This window comes from Megalops cyprinoides, chromosome 5, assembly GCF_013368585.1.
Source record: "Megalops cyprinoides isolate fMegCyp1 chromosome 5, fMegCyp1.pri, whole genome shotgun sequence".
NCBI classification, from domain to species: Eukaryota; Metazoa; Chordata; class Actinopteri; order Elopiformes; family Megalopidae; genus Megalops; species Megalops cyprinoides.
Genome location: NC_050587.1, coordinates 38,414,224 through 38,430,353, shown reverse-complemented (window position 1 = coordinate 38,430,353; position 16,130 = coordinate 38,414,224). Strand labels below are relative to the sequence as shown.

The 16,130-nt window shown below is 43.4% G+C and overlaps 1 protein-coding gene across 1 annotated transcript in view; it reads left to right on the top strand.

Moving 5' to 3' along the window:
- The first annotated feature begins 13,130 nt into the window (after nt 1-13,130).
- The window catches only part of mmp17a (matrix metallopeptidase 17a), a 37,762-nt gene continuing 34,762 nt past the window's right edge, over nt 13,131-16,130 (top strand). The window contains exon 1 of the mRNA XM_036529443.1: nt 13,131-13,742. Within this exon, the coding sequence (XP_036385336.1) occupies nt 13,596-13,742 (147 nt within the window). The 5' untranslated portion in view covers nt 13,131-13,595. The remainder of the gene's footprint in view (nt 13,743-16,130) is intronic.

Genomic DNA, 16,130 nt, shown 5'->3' with positions numbered 1-16,130 from the left:
GAAAATACTGCATACCCTTCTCTCGTGCTGCACGGGATCCTTATGGGGAAAGGAATCGAATCCAGGGCTGTCACAGCTGCTCACAGCATTTCAATGGTTTGATTTCCTACTACTCCTGCTTCCTGCCTCTCGTCAAGACACGGGTAGATTGACAGTCTGAGAAGTTAAAAGGCGAGGCTTTGGAAGGGTGCATTTTTTTTCTGAAAAAGACAATATGGGATTTACCTCTGCATCATCTTTTCAACCTACACATCCTGTCAGAGGTTTAAAATACATGTATACAAAAAATCTCTGCCAAGCCTGGCTGGGTTTAAGACTCTAACACTTTAAAGACTCCTCCAGAGTGTGTTTAAGAATAGACCCGTTTAACTGTCACAGCACGGCGGTGTTTGTGTGTATTTTCAGGAGACAAAAAAAATAATCTCCATCTCCATTTCCTCTGATTTATGTTCCACCCCTCAACTCTCTGGGGCCTGGGAGCCCAGAGTTTTCTGTTTTGCTCCATTTCTGTTATAGCCTGTTTGGATTTTGCTCCTCCATCATGCATTACACCTGCTTTCTTTACACTTACATTTAAATTTATTCGTTTGGCAGACACTTTTATCCAAAGCGACTTACAAGTGAGGCAGAGTACAGCACAAGCAAAAAGCCATATAAGGAGTCAATAATATTAGAAGCACTGCATGACCAAGTTTCAATACTTGGCCAGACAAGGTACAAGCTAGCTGGTAGAGATACAAGTGCATGAAACCAAAAATTTGATATAAGCAAATTGATATAAGCTCCTCGATCACACCCTACACACAAAACTGTTCTCAGTGTTGATTTAGCATTAATTCAGCGTTGATTCAGCGTTACTTCAGCATGAGAACAGTTAGCCTCCGCTGTGCTGCTGAGTCTGTCTTTCTCCTTTCGTTAGATCTCCTTACTCCTTCAGACGTGATCCTCTCTCCTCTGATGGGATCCCTGTTGGGCTGACGGAGTGAAGGGCTGCCTCGCCCTCTCCTCCTCCCCCTCCCCCTCCTCCCACACTCCTCTCCCCTGTAGGGCCCCCCATGCGGGGAGAATTGGTGATGACGGGGAGGGCTGGTGGTTTCTGCTTATGAAAAAGTGAGACACACAGTGAGTCACGCTTACATACGTACGCCCACACACACACACACCCAAATGCACACAATCTCTCTAATCTGGCTAACATATGTCACGTTGGCATGGCTTTACAATGTACTTTACAATGTCTCAATCTCTTTCTCTCTCACACACACACATACACATACAAAGCCCTGACAAGATCTATGCTTTGGAGAGGTGACAGCAATGTAGTCACAGCCACAGTGTAAATGTAAACACATATGGCGTGTAGGCACAGACTAAGGTGGATGTTCAGTTTAGTTACTACAGCACTTTGCTCTCTAACTTTGAGTCACCAAGATTTTTCTCTTAATTCTAACACATTGTGAGGAGTTTGACATTCACAGTATTAATAAAAATATAGCAAAATACCTGCAAAAATGGGAGATCTGCTTAAATGTGTTACACGGAGCTAAAGGAAAAAGCGCCATAGTGATCAGACTGAGTACCCCCCTGAATCCCACCATAAGGAGGCAAGGCCAGGAGGAGGCTTGCTTTTGCCAGTGATGATGTGCTTGGCAGGCTAGCTAGGTCAGGCCTGTGAGCGGCAGCGCACACACACAGGGGCACTAGGAGGCTTTCCAGAAAAACAGACAAGCCCTGCCCATAATCACACTCTTTCCAGAGAGTAATTCATTCATTCCACCGAAACATCTCAGACATCTTCTCTCAATTTAGCGGATGCCTTTGATTTAACAGTCAGGCATTTCTGGTGCCGTGACATTTTCAGTGTGTTATTAAATTGTCCTGCAAAACTAACCCAAATTGCCCCTAAGTATAGGAATTAAGCTCTATTTTCTGTCTTGATCTTTGATTCCACTCTGGTATCTCAGCCAATCCAAACTTTTTCAGCCAGTCAAAAAATTGTCTCAACAACAGGTCCGATGCTTACGCTGAATTCCTTCATTGATGCATAATTAATCCAGCTCACCCTGAACAGGAGTCGAATAGTAGGATGTTTCACAAACGTGTTCATACGTCAAGCAATTTCAATGACTGTTTCTATAGCATGCCATTTAAAATGTGCTTAACAGTTAAAAGCCTCTTCATAAGGCACAAATTAACAATTTAATAACTGAACAATCTAGCAATGTGGTTTTGCTTTTGAATTTATAAAGCTTTATGAATTTATTGGGTCAGACACACCGCACTCTCTACTTTCCAATATTAGTTCCAGACATACATTCTTCAGTTACTTTCATTCTTTTACCATGTACTGTACATTTTGTCTTTTCGTAGCTGCCATAGTTTGAGACCCCAGGGGGAATTGAAAATTTTAGTTCGGGCATTTATATGGTGCCAATTTGATGTCACACTCCGGGTCTCCATGGTAACAGACCAATCATCACACAGTAGCAGCTTGCTGTTGGCCATTTGATACGGTCTTTGACACATAATAATCCATTAACAGGTGATGCATACAGATATACTTCTGTAAAAATGTTACATTTAAGCCCCATATTCAATCAAACTGCCAAGGTGCTTTGCCTTTGAGTAACAAATTTAGTCAAGCGTCAGTTTTTAGGTTGTTGTTTGTCTTTTCAAAAACCTGAGTTTGGTAGCCACTAGAACTAATGAACAAAGCTGTGTGTGAAGTAGAGCCTTCGCCTCTCCCTAGAAACTAAATTGTTAATTGTTAATTGTTCATATGCTGTAATTGGTTTGGGAACCAGTCTATTGGCTAACAAGCCACACCTGATTAATTAAAGGCTGATTAAATACAGGTGTGGCTGGAGAGCAGGAGAGAGGCTCATTTTGTCCCTGCTGTTGGTTTGTGTAAGCTGGTTTCTTCATGTTTGTTTGGTTTTAGAATAAATTATTGTTTTTTTTTTAACCTTTGTTCTTTTCTGGTAATGTATGGGAGAAGTGTCAGCCAGCTTCTCTACACTGTGTAAGAAGCAAACTATTACTAGTTTTTAAATTTGTTGCCTAAAAGTTAAGGATAAAACACGTTGTGGTTGGTTGAATCTGGTGCCTACTCCTATTTCTGAGTAGTTTAGCATGAGGAGACTTGGAGCGCTGATGTAGAGTGTGTTCATGGATAAAAGTGTCCTCCACATGAAATAAAAAACCAAGTCTGACTAGCGCTCTGCAAAGCCATAGGGGCACTTCAGGTCTGACGTTATCAATATTGATTCCATTGTCTACTTCCTCATCAGTGTCAGCTCACACTGAGTTTACAGGGCTGTCTGAGGGAAAGGCTTCTTCTCATCTGAGATTCTTGCATCTCGCAGCCCACAGATTAGAGCAGATCAACTGTTCCATTCAACGCCCTCAAAGGTTTGGACAGCAGTTTCTGGAACACCAGGCAAACGCTTCGCATTTTGTTCTAACAAATAAAGAACAGAGGAGTAGTTGGGAATTTCAGTTGGTCCCGAAACTGCAGCATAAAATAATAAATAAAAATAACGTACAATAAACTAGTTACATTATAGTTAGTGACATTGTTTGAGTGACTTTTTTTTTTTGCCAAGATGACTTCTACGGCCTCTTTTAGGCCTAGCCCCACTCCGTTGCAGTGAAAAACGTAGCCAAACTCCTAGATGACATCAAAGAATAAATCAGCAGAGCTGGATCCATGGTGTCTGGTCCCATACTTTTTTACTTTTTCTAAGCTGCAAAATGTCCTTCAATATTTTTTCATAATTTTTTTACACAGAATGATGCAAGAATAAAAAATGTGGAATGGGTTTTGCCTTCGGCAGCTTTTTACCAACATAATAAGCATTAGTTGTACACCAAAAAGTGAAGTGGAAAGTGTGTGTGTTTGTGTGTGTGTGTCTGTCTGTGTGTGTGTGTGTGTGTGTGTGTGTGTACATGCTTTTATGATTGTATGCGTGTATCCATTCTTTCCAGCAGCAGTTTTAATCAAGACAATTTTTACGACTCCAACAAACATGACGTGATTCACGACTTAGTTCTGTGGAGGAGATTTACTGTGCATAAATGTTTATGTAGGACAGACAGCCAAGCCTCAGATCAAGTACACTGCACTGACAGCACAAGGAGAGGGCTTACTGCATAAGCAAACATGACAATCAGATGTCAGGCGGGTTACAGAGAGGGGCAACACTGAAAGGCCCCCACAGGCGTCCGTGTCCGGCCCAATCCAAAGACAGATGACCCGAGAGGTTAATAAAGCCAACCGTGCTGTCAGGCCCCTCAGTCACTCACCCACAAGGACCTTTTTTTCAGCCACCCTCACCTCATTTCATTTTTATTTGTTTATTTATTTTTTACAAGGATCATTAAAGCACTCAGCTTGTGAAAAAAAGGCTGATAGCTAAGGTATAAAACCAGTAGTTCAAAATAAATGAATAAAAACGATGGTACAATAAAAAAAGGAACTGTCCTCCAAACTGCACCGGTCTGAGTGATCACTAGCTGGGAAAACATGCCAAGTCAGTAATCTGTTGACATAATTAGGTCCCATTTTACAGTTCCTCAGAGCTGAGCTCTGTGGGGCTTTGAGGAATCTGTGAGACGGCAATTAGCTCAATGACTAAAATGCTATTAACCCCACAAGTTTGTTAGTATTAAGGGCTAATATTAGCCAGTTTAATTGGACCCTGAGATGCGCTGTGGCCTACTTCCAGCCCCACGTGATTGTGTTCATGGGGAATTTTAGCAATTATCAGCTGGGGATCTAACAAGATGTGGAGCTCACAGCAAAGGCTTCCTGCAGGGAGGTGTGGAAGCTCTTGGAGGTGGTGAGTGACAGCTCTTTTATTTTTTTGCCTCCCTAACACCCACATCCAGAACAACTTTTACAACTTTTACTAGCTTACATGTCATCGTTTTATATAGCTGGATATTTCACTGAGGCAACCCAAGCTGTGCCTCACTGCTGACCCCAGCACCATATTGCAGGGTGAACCACTGATCAAAACATACCCCTATAGCGCGACATGTGGCCTTTGTCCAAACCTTAGTACCATCAGACACCAGGCCATGCAAGGGAACCAGCAAGGGCTTCCAGAAGGTGAACATGTAACTGTGAACAAAGAGCGTGGGGAACCATTCTGACCCCAACCCAAACCCCACCCCTCAACTGGGCCAATTCACTTTGGAGCTACCTGTCTCTCCACCAATAGGAGGACAGAAACTGTACAACACAAACATGCTGAGTGGCTCATATAATGCTTTTTGGGGTGCATCGCGGTATACAAAATGGATTAAGCTACAAGGGCAAAGCAAACCTATCCTACAAACCTGTTTGCTACAGCTTAATTGTTTAAATGTGTGTCTAAATACCCTTGCCTTCAATTTTCAGCTATGTCAATAACTGCTCTAACTTCAATCAGTTCATTACAAACCAGTTAATTGTGTTCTTGTGACTGTCTGTTTGCACTTGAGTCATTGTCTGTCTGATTCATTGAAGTAGACCAGTCATTGGTTAAATAGTCTCAACTGTGTAAGCAGTAGGTCATTGGATACAGGTGTGTGGCTGCAGTAGAAGATTTGGTGAGCAGTTTGAAGTTTAACTCAAGAGTGGTCTCTTTTGGCCTCTCCTGAATTTTTAGATAAATTGCTGTTTTTATTTGTACGGTTGGTCTTTCCGTTAATTTTTGAGAAACGTGTTAGCCACCTTCTCCGGAGGACTTCTGCAGATGCACTGAAATCGTCTGTACGACCCAGACTCATTTGTGTTATTTGTATGTCCTGTCTGAAAGCTAAAAATAAATGGATCCAAGCATATTAATGAAAGCATTTTAAGTCGTCGTGGGAGTGCAGGTGGTTTCCTCTGGATCTCTGTCCCACTCAGCAGGCTGTGTATAGATTTAGACCAGCTCTTTAAAGCGTTTTTTTCCTCCCCCCTTTATTGTCTATAATTTGTATTTCTTTCACCTCCCTCAAGGTTCCCTCTTCCCTGATAAATGGGACGGCAGTGGTCATTTCTTTCGCTCCAGCCCGCTCGGGCTGAGTGCCGTTTTCCCTCCGTCACTTAACCATGCCCGATTCGCGTCTCCTAGTCTAATAACGCCATGGGTGTCAGGGAGGCGGAGGCACCGGCAAGATGCATTACGCAGGCAACATCCGCGGAGGGAAGCGGTTTGTTACCTGTCAGGGTAGCAGTGTTGTTCTAATCCTACGCGCCGAGAACAATGCTAACTGTCCGCCTTAAAGCAGGGGCATTATAAATCGCGTAGGAAAACAATCTCCGCTGTCACCGAGCATCTTCGCTTTATCCGGCTGCGCGCTCCCAGGAGGCACGGCGTGGCGAGGCACCGCAATGAGATTAGGTCTCATCCCATTCGGGCGGCACAAAGGCGGAATGCATCCACTCAGGAGATGGCGTTGTCAGGGCGCGGATAGAGGGGGAGCGGAGGGATTGCGTCGGGATTTATTTGTATTCCCAAAACGAGAGGAGCGCCCGCTCTCCGCTGTAGAGCTGTCGGAAGTCAATATCCTACAGATGAGCTTCTATCTACTGTCAAGTGGAGGGTGAAGTGGAGATGGCCCACGTAGAATGACAAGGGGGAGCGTGTGTGTATTGCGTCTCAAGTATTTTTGCAATCTGAAACCAAATCGAATTGCATTATTCATTTTGCATAGCGGGCTGCATCCCTCTGTGTTAGTGTCAGGGTGGGCCGCGTATTGAGCTACTTGCCACTAGCGATAAGTCTGATGCTACTTCCCCGCGGTTTCGTGTTTTCGGCAAAAACGCTATCGCAAAACAAAACCTGCCAGGTCTAATCTATGGGGTTTGAGATCTGTGATCTAGACAGATTTTCAGTTGAAACAGAGCCCGCTGGTGCCAAAGCCAGGAAAAGCGAACTCTTCCTTCATTTTTACTAGTAGATATATTGATGGTTTCATTATTGATGGTCCCAGACATACAAATAATTAACAGCGTTACAATAAATAAGTGAATGACTGACTGACGTCTGGAGAAACAAACAGGATGAACTGACACCCTGGGTGTCGATGAAGCCTCGACAGATCAGATAGTTTTGAATTCTGCTTATAAGGCAAGTAGACTCTTGGGAATAAAAAAAAACACACACACACACAACAGTTGCCCTGGGTAGTACTGTTTACATGAAGAACGACATTAATACATAAACGTGAAAGCAGATTAAAACAGAAGGACGGCGCTTATTGCGCCTCGGCGGCTGTGGCGCCGAACCTCTGCTTTGACTGATGAACTTTTTCAGCGTGAGAGACACGGCGAATGACGGCTGAACGGGAAGCAGAGGGTAGCTGTCAGAAGCCCTGCGGTGAGGTGTCAGTCATTAATGATGTCAGCTCTTTTCTGCACCGCGAAGTCGTTCGTCTTTCGCGCCGGAGCGCTCGCAGACGCGCGGAGGGCACAGACAGCGCTCGTTCGACCCCCGTCTTTTGCCAGACATCAGAAGCTCTGATGCTAGACAGCACACGACTGTCTTCTGTTTGTTCTGCCGTCTTGTCACGGGTTCGGCAATGAAGGATGATAGCGAAATAACGGTATTTTCTCTCTCTGTGAGAACGGAGCGCATTTGCGACAATAAATCACACAGTATCTCCTGCCCACGCCTCCACCCCCTCCAGACACCCACTGGCCAGACAGACCTGACGTTGTTACCGGCTTAATTGCTCAATATGAAACACGGTGACCTGTGTAACCTGTTTAATTTCCTGCCTTTGATTGAAACACGCTCTCTCGTTGTGAGTTTCAGATGAATGCAATAAAGGAAGCTTTTTTCATGCTGTCTTTGTTTGCGGAAATATATAACTTTTTAACTCATGGCTCTGTTACTCTGTCAAGAGGAGCCAAATTCTGGGCAAAAAAAAAATCATAATGTAGCAAATGTCTAAAGGTCAAAGAGCAGGCTCGTGTTTGATCAGTAACCGCATCAATGATCCTATATGTTATTGCCTTGCTCATTTTTATTTCAAACACTTCAACATGACTTTGATTTTTTTCTTGTGGATTCAGCAATAATGTATTGCTGATAATGGAATGCCTCTCCTTTTCTGTTGGGTGTGTGTGTGTGATCTGCTGATGGGAGTGCATGTGTGTGAACTACTGGTGGGCATGTATGTGTGTGTATGTGTGTGTGTGTGTACAGGTTACTGTTACTGGTTACCGGTCTATTTTGCATGTGGCAAGTGTTTTTTGTGAAAATTGTTTCACAGTTTCAAAGTTTTATGTGAAATTTGCCCAAGTGCTTGCATACTCTGCTTCAGTGTACTCACAAAAGGAAGAGTAGAAAACCAAAGAGATTAATGGCGCCCAGCTAACTTTTCCATCTGCTTGTTTATCCGATAGCTTAATGTAAAAGTAGTTTAAAATTGTCTCGGGGTGATGTCCATTAGGTGAACTTGGCTGCATCGTTTCAGTCCAAATGCTTGAAATACATAGTTCTGTGCCAAGCTCAGTTATTGACAGACACAGTTTTTGGCAATAAAATGCAAACCCTCAAGATGGTTGGAATTGGGAAAAGGCCCTTCTCAATAATATACAGTATAATACGCTTTGTTAAAGAGACTTCCTGGGTCACTTGAAATCAACATGAAGAAAGCCGAGATGTATACAATGTGTATGCATGCGTCTGTAGCTTAACTGAGTCCCATTTGATGGGTTCATTCATAAATCTATTTTGTGATGTTTTGGAGAGAAGGGGGTGAGGATTAAAATGAAGGAGCATTTCTCCTGTGGCACACAAGGCTTGTGCATTTTCATGCACTCATGCTGTCTCTCTGTTAATCCATCTTCCTTCATTTCTTTTTTTCTGTTTTACAAACAGATTCTTTTCTGTTCCATATTGGTTAGTTTAACCTCGCCCTCCACCAATCCCATGTCAGACACTGTCACTGTCAGATGAAGAAAGTCTTTAAGACAAGAAAATTATTGCTTTGTATGCTTGTATGAAGAGAGCCCTGGTCTGCTATAATTCTTTGGTGAGGGCAGCAGACACTAGTCTTTTAAACGCTAGCCTGGAATACTGTGAGTTGGAGTGTCCTATGTTGCCAATAATGCCACCAGCTGTCACTGGGTGTTAAATATTTCAAGATAAAATTACCCCCTCCCACTCTGTTTCTGACCAAAAACAACATTACAACAAGCATTATAAAACAATCTATTTTTCAACTGTGAGATGTAAAAAAAGCCTCTTTTAAAATGGATTTTTTTTCCATCCTGTTTGTCCCACAGCTGAATGCTCTGTCATGGTGGTATTGCTGCCGTTTTCATCTGGTGTGTCATTTACTGTGGTGTTCTTTGAAACATCTGAGTAATGAGAATCAGACAATAAAAGAGATCTGGATTTCAGCAGCACAGCCTCCTCAATCGAAGGATTTCACTGCTGGCAATATATGTATATTTAATTGGGTTTCAGTTTTCTCTCCCAAAAGCATACTTGAACAATCTAAGGCTCTTTGTCTTTAAACCCCAAAAAGTTAACATGGGACTTTCTCAGCAAACACACTCCAGATTTTTAAAAACAGTGGTGCTCACTGTCATTTCTTTTTAAAAACATATCACCTGAATTTTTTTTTGGGAGATGTGGGGTGAGAGAGATAGCCACACAGATTTTCTGCTTCATCAGGGTACATTGTGATATTGGCTTGAAAAGATGCTGCCATGTACTGACATAGTGTAAGTCACCATTCCATCTGTCTGTCAGTATAATGCTTCCCTCCAAAGGTTTCTCATTCCAGCAGAAGGATCTGTGTCTATGATTATGACTTAGAACCTGTGTTTTAGCTTGGGTGTGTGTGCGTGTGTGTAAGTCGGTATGTGTGTGTATGTGCATGCATGTGCACGTGTGTGTGCACGTGCGTACATTTTGCGCATGCAGGAGTGTGTTAAATGAGTGCTGTGTTTGCAGAGAATGTTCATTCACATTTATAGTTTTGTAGCAGAGGGTCCATTTCTGTGGTGGAGGTAAAAATATCATTTTATACACCACTGCATCTCCAACCAGCACAGCAACACCTTCATCTTTTGTTTTGTGCTGACTTGTCACCACATCCTCTGTGACCTCATACAAAGAAACAGTGATTAACTGCAATTTTGGCCGAACACAGCAACTAAATGTAGGCAGTTCCATTAGGACACAGGAAAATCCCCAAGCTGTCCACCTCACCATCTGTTTGGCCTTGAGAGAAACAAGAACAGAAGTAATAATTATTAGTGCACCTATAATGAGCACACACTTGCACACACTCGCACACACAGACGCAAACACACACACACAATGTAGCTCCAAAAATACCATCACTGGTTTTTCTCCACAGCACCATGGTCGAACAACGGTTAGAGGCACTCCCGTGCTGTTGTGTCGGCACAGAATAGCTCACTGCTGTGTGGCGGTCATCTGTTTAATCTCAGAGTAAGGTGGAGAATGGCACCTGCACAACAGGTGACAGGCTGCTGGAAAGCAGGCAGCAAACTGAACTGCCCTGGAGTGACCTGCTGAAGACGCAAGTGGTCGCCATGTTGGTTCTTTTCTTTGCTCCCCAATAAATCACTCTCTGAGATCTTCCACTGCCAGTGTGTGGATGACATTTTTTAACAGCAACATGGTCTTTTAACACCTGGGTTATCAATTGATTATTGTAGACTGATTTTTTTTCTCAGAAAGAGCACATAAGTCATTTAGAATTAGGTAACATATTGGACCGGTAAAGGTATTTTGGCTTACTTAGAACTGTGTTCTTAAAAAAAAGAGCACCACTCCTTGTGTCTGCACAAAGTCTCCTCCATATGGTCTTTGAGATTATAAAGGCCATGCTTATATAATTTAATCAAATATTGCATAGAAGATAAAAACCTAAGCATATTTTCACTGTTCTTTGGAGAAATATATGCTGTATTATTTATTGTGTATCAACACTCATATTTCATTAAAAGCATATTGTGTGGCATATTTCAAAAAATGATTCATGAGTACATTCTACACTTCAAGACAGATCTCACTTTGGTAAAGTGACATAGTTCATTTATTTTTAAAAACCATTACTCACATTTTCACATTATTAGAACTACTCTTAACACACACACACAATCATTTGATACACAGGTGAGTTTTAATATTACACTTTATTGCATAATACTTCTTAATAAAGTTGTATCCTGCATTTGACAGCCAGTTGTGAGTGTATGAGCTAGCTTTGATTGTCGTAAGCAAACAGCAAAGGTTGCTGCGCCTTGAACGCGGACGGTCCGCGGTGAATCTTCATGTCACTTACATCATTTATTTCCCTCCCCTGTTCAATACAGCTTCCATTAATCTCTTTCCGCCCCCACGCAGCCCTCGCCTCCCTTTCTCCGTCCCCTCACATCCTTAAACGCCGTTTCTCATTACGCAGGTCCCGAGGCTGCGGGCTGCTCCGTCGCCCTCCGGCTGAAGGTGTCACTCCGACGTCACAGTGTGGCAGTCGGGGCATTTTTCATCTGCTGCGCTGCCTGCACGTGGTACGGCAGACACTTCGCTCTGTTTAAGCACGTCCCGAGATCGGGCTTTTTCGCCGTTGCTTTTTTATGGCTGGTCATTTCATTGCAAACTATAAACTGTAAAAGATTCGATCGTTCCAAGTGTTTAAAGATGTCAGCTGCAGGTGCAATTCCTGGGGAGGAGGGCACTATATATACTTAGATAGGCTTCTAAAGAAAAAGTGCTTCAGGAAATAGCCAACTGCATAAACGGATAGTATTTACTGTCAGCTGCGTAAGTTACTCCAGATATGGGTGTCGGCTATGCATATTTACAATCATTATATAGAATGTTTATTAATGTAGGCTACTATTTCCGCATGGCAATTAAGTAGCCTACAGAAGTCATATTGGTGTATGGCAGATAAACTAAATCTAAATCGTTGTCAGCTACTTTTACGCAGGCCGGACAGTAGTAACATGATTGAGGATGTATAAATGTTATTTGGACACTACATATGAAACACTATGAATTGTACACATTATTTAGGTCGAACATATACTGTAATGTATATGTAATATGTGCTTCTGCTTAGGGGATTCCCTTTGCTATCATTATCGACGCGTCTGGCCAGGCATAGAATCGGGGGGGGAAAACCTTACAGCAATACCCGTTTTATTAATTTGCGCTTTTACGTTGAGCGCAGCGTTAGTTCCCTCACAGGCGGCACCACAGGCGAATGCATGCGCATTTTCTGCACCGAAGCGTTTCCCGAAGAGCCGTAAACGATGGATCTACAGGCGTTCGCAGCATCAACAGAAGCGCTGGCACGATTGCCCTCCGAGCCATAGCCGTTTCAAATGAAGCCTCCTGTGCGCAGTCAGACAAAATATTTGGCGAGGATGCGTTGTCTTCTGAACAAAATGGAATTGGTCTGATTGTTTCGACTGGTCCGGTGCAGATTTAAATCCTTAACGTGGTGGGTTTTTTTTTCTTCTTCGTCTAAGGGCGGGCGCATTGGAAATCGATATACTGTATATTCAACTTTAATTAACTTGCATTTCTTTCACGGACAGTTGACGTCTGACTGCAACGGATCCCCGAGAAACCACAGCCTCGATCATTCCAGACGAATGTATTTTAAACAGATTTAGAAGAACTACACTAAAATGTGACATGGACGCGTGTAGTGTCCACTGTCATGTTATACTATGCCCCGCTTTGCGAGCGTGAGATGACTCCCTGTTTTAAACTTTTTCAATACAATTCAGAGATATTTGTTCTCTGTCCTGTTTCTGTATCATGTCGAATCTGCTGATGTTGTGACACTGAAAATAGGCTGTGCAATAATGAGCTGCCAATAGAAGAAACTCAAATGATAAATTATGAGGCGCAGTTATGGAGCGGCATCTGAAGTCGCTGTCAGTCATATCATCATACATTGCGCGATGCAGCGGCTTCTTTCCACCACACAGTGAGAGGACGGTTTTATGTGCGGAGAACGGGCATCATTCATTCAACAGGATGTCTACTTTAACTGGACCGAATATGGCCCCCCCTCCCTTCTCCCCCCTCCCACCCCAAGACTTGGTTGCTCTCCCCTCGCCCGCAGCTCCAGTCTCACTCGTGAAAGCACAACTCAGAGCTGTGGCGCCGCGGTGTGCCAGCGCAGAACGGAGCCGCTGATTGGAGACGCTGTAGCTGCTTTTAATCCTGGCGAACAGATCGCCACTGTTCGCATTCTTTTCACCAGCAACTTCATACGCACAGCTCGCCTCCTTAAAGGGCTTGCTTGAGTTTCCTTAGAAGCCTCGCTGTCAGGCGCACAGCCTTCAAAGACAAATATGAACGAAACATATAAAACGGGCTTGGATTCGGTGCGGAAATAATTTTACTTATCCGTTATCTCCGGCATCGTTTCGGTTTTGGTGATATGTGTTTTACATGTTTGCGTGCAACAGTGAGGTAGCTCTTTTTGACAGCCTGTGATGGGAATTTGATCTCCGGTACCTATGCGAAGGATCTGGGTCTGCGTGTTTTCGTAGAGTGGATGCTGCGGCTGAAGGCGTCTTTCGAGCACATGCGGCGCGGCGAGTTTTGGGAATGCTCCTGATGAATCTTCGGAAGTGGAGGTCCGCGCGGCGCGGTTGGATTATTTCGCCGGAGATGATCCTGGTTCCGGTTCTCTGGTTCTTATCCCAGGCACGTGCGGCGCCCTCTCTCACGGCAGAACAGTTGGACATGGGGGTGGTAAGTGGTGCGAATCCTATGTCTTTTTGCGTGATCTTTGGGTCCGCAGCGGCGAGGGATGCGCAAGAGTGACTGATTTGCCCCAGATAAAATGAACCGCGTTTGAACGTCGAGGCACTGTTCCCTTAACGAAACCCAACTTTTCCATTATCACCGTCCCCAAGATCTGTAACGTTATTTCTATTTTCCCATCCGTAATACTTACAAACATCCTGCCTTAGTAAACCGTTTAAATTGGAAAGTTCTTTACGTAGGAATGGCGGTTTTACTGCTGCTACTTGCATGTTTCTGAATGTTAAGAGCACATCTTCGCAAATGGTATCATCTTCGTTTGAATATACCTGACGGTCATATGCAATAGGTTGAAATGCACGGAGATGGAAATAAAAGGAGTACACAGATTTTTAAAATGTCATTTCAAATTGTGATGCATATTTTTCCGTTTGCGTAAACGTGGAGTGGCAATTTACTAAGGGACATATCTGATTCTTAACACAACAATAGCGTTCGTAAATAATGATGCCGTAATTCGTTAATAACGATAGCGAGTAAAAAGGTATGATAGAAGTTTCGTTTAATTCCCGGCGATGCTGGGCTCACTGGCTCATATACTCCCAGTGGCGCCATTCAGAGATGCTATTACGGTTTTGGATTGTCGTAATACACAATGCAATGCGTGATTTATTTATTACTGCGTTCATGCAAGGCGTCCTGATTCTTGTTGACTTAAGTACTACTGTCAGAGCGGATCAACTTCACGCGCGGAGTACATCGGAGTTGTCTTTGATCGTACATAAATCATATTCCAATTCCAATTCCTGCTTGCCTTACCCACTTTCATATGCATATTCCAAAAGGAACCGATAACCACAAATCCACGCACAGAAAGCTGTTATAGAACGCTTTGAACTTCTTTTCCAAATGTAAGGACTGTGTCCGGTGCCTGAAAGGACGTTTTGGAAACGTCTGATCGCCGTACCGTGGCTGCCCGATGGAAGAGAGAAGCAACAGGGAGAAATAAATTAGCAGACGCTCTTATCCAAATATTATCAAACTGACATATTAAATAAAATTGTTTATGGAACGGCATGTCTTTTATCTAAACTTTGACATATCTGATCTCATGCTTATATTTTGGATTTTAGTTGGTGTGTGAAATTCTCCAGTTGGTGGTGGCGTCAGTTGTGAAGACGCACGGTAAGGTCCACAGACTAGACTTGGGTAGAATTTAGCCTAATGTTGCGAGTAACCATCTAGACAATTTCCAGCATAATTCTATATGACGTTAATGCCACACATATCAAGGGGTCTGTTGAAATATTTTCCCCAGCATCCATGAAAAGTTCTTGAACTTCAGTTGAATGAAGCTGGGTTACAGTAAAAACCATTTTGACAGTGGGATTTAAAAAAAAAAAAACAAGGATTTGAACGCACAACTGCCTCACAATTTCCTAGCGTCGTCACCGAAACTACACGGATTTTCCTGTTAGATGACGTTTGTTTCATATCGGTACAGAAATAAAGATCAGCGGTTTTGTCAGTAGTTCAGCCTCAAACCATCTGCGGTACATCAAACACACGAAGTCATCAGGCGCACGCCAGCGACAGCCTTCCGTGCCAAACCTCCTTGGTTGTAGGAAGAAAGGAAATAATTAGGGGATTGAACTGCAGCCCGCCGTAGTGTGCTGTCAGGAGGGCGGCAGAGATTCGTTATTCACTGTTTCATTAAGCCTTTGGACTACCCGAACACCCACATTTAATGTCAGATTTCTTCATGAGCGGGGAAGTCTGATGAACGCCTCTCTCCGGTAACGTGCATGTCTGCAGGGTTCTTCCTGACAGCCACTGACTCTCGTTTGCCGGTGAGGTCAGGGCATCGTTGTACTTCCAGCAAGTGAAGTGACCCCTGGCGATAACGAGGACTGCCACAGTTGTTGGAAGACCTTTTTTTAAATCGCGTCCAAGGGGAGTGTGCTGGCACCAACTCCCTGTTAGTTAGGAGAACTTAATTCGCACCTTCGTTAAAAGCCGCCAGATGTTAGGTCATCGTCAACTCAACAGAGCTTCGTCGGCAGCGGATCGGGGTTGATTTGAGTTTACCTGGACGCACCGAGAATTTTAGATATTAGATCATTATGTATCAAAAGCAGTTGTAAGTCTTTTGTATATAGATTGAATCAAGAGGTCGCAATTCGAGAACGTTCGAAGAACGTATGTAAAGGAAGTCCGCGGAGCGACAGTTCTTTAAAATGTTTATCAGAAAGATTATTCACAAAAATTAGCATACAATTTATTAATTCAATTACTTTCTCTCATAGAAAATGCGCACTTGCCGCTGATTGGCTCAGATGTCAGGTGTGATTGCGCATGTCAGGCTGTAACTGAAAT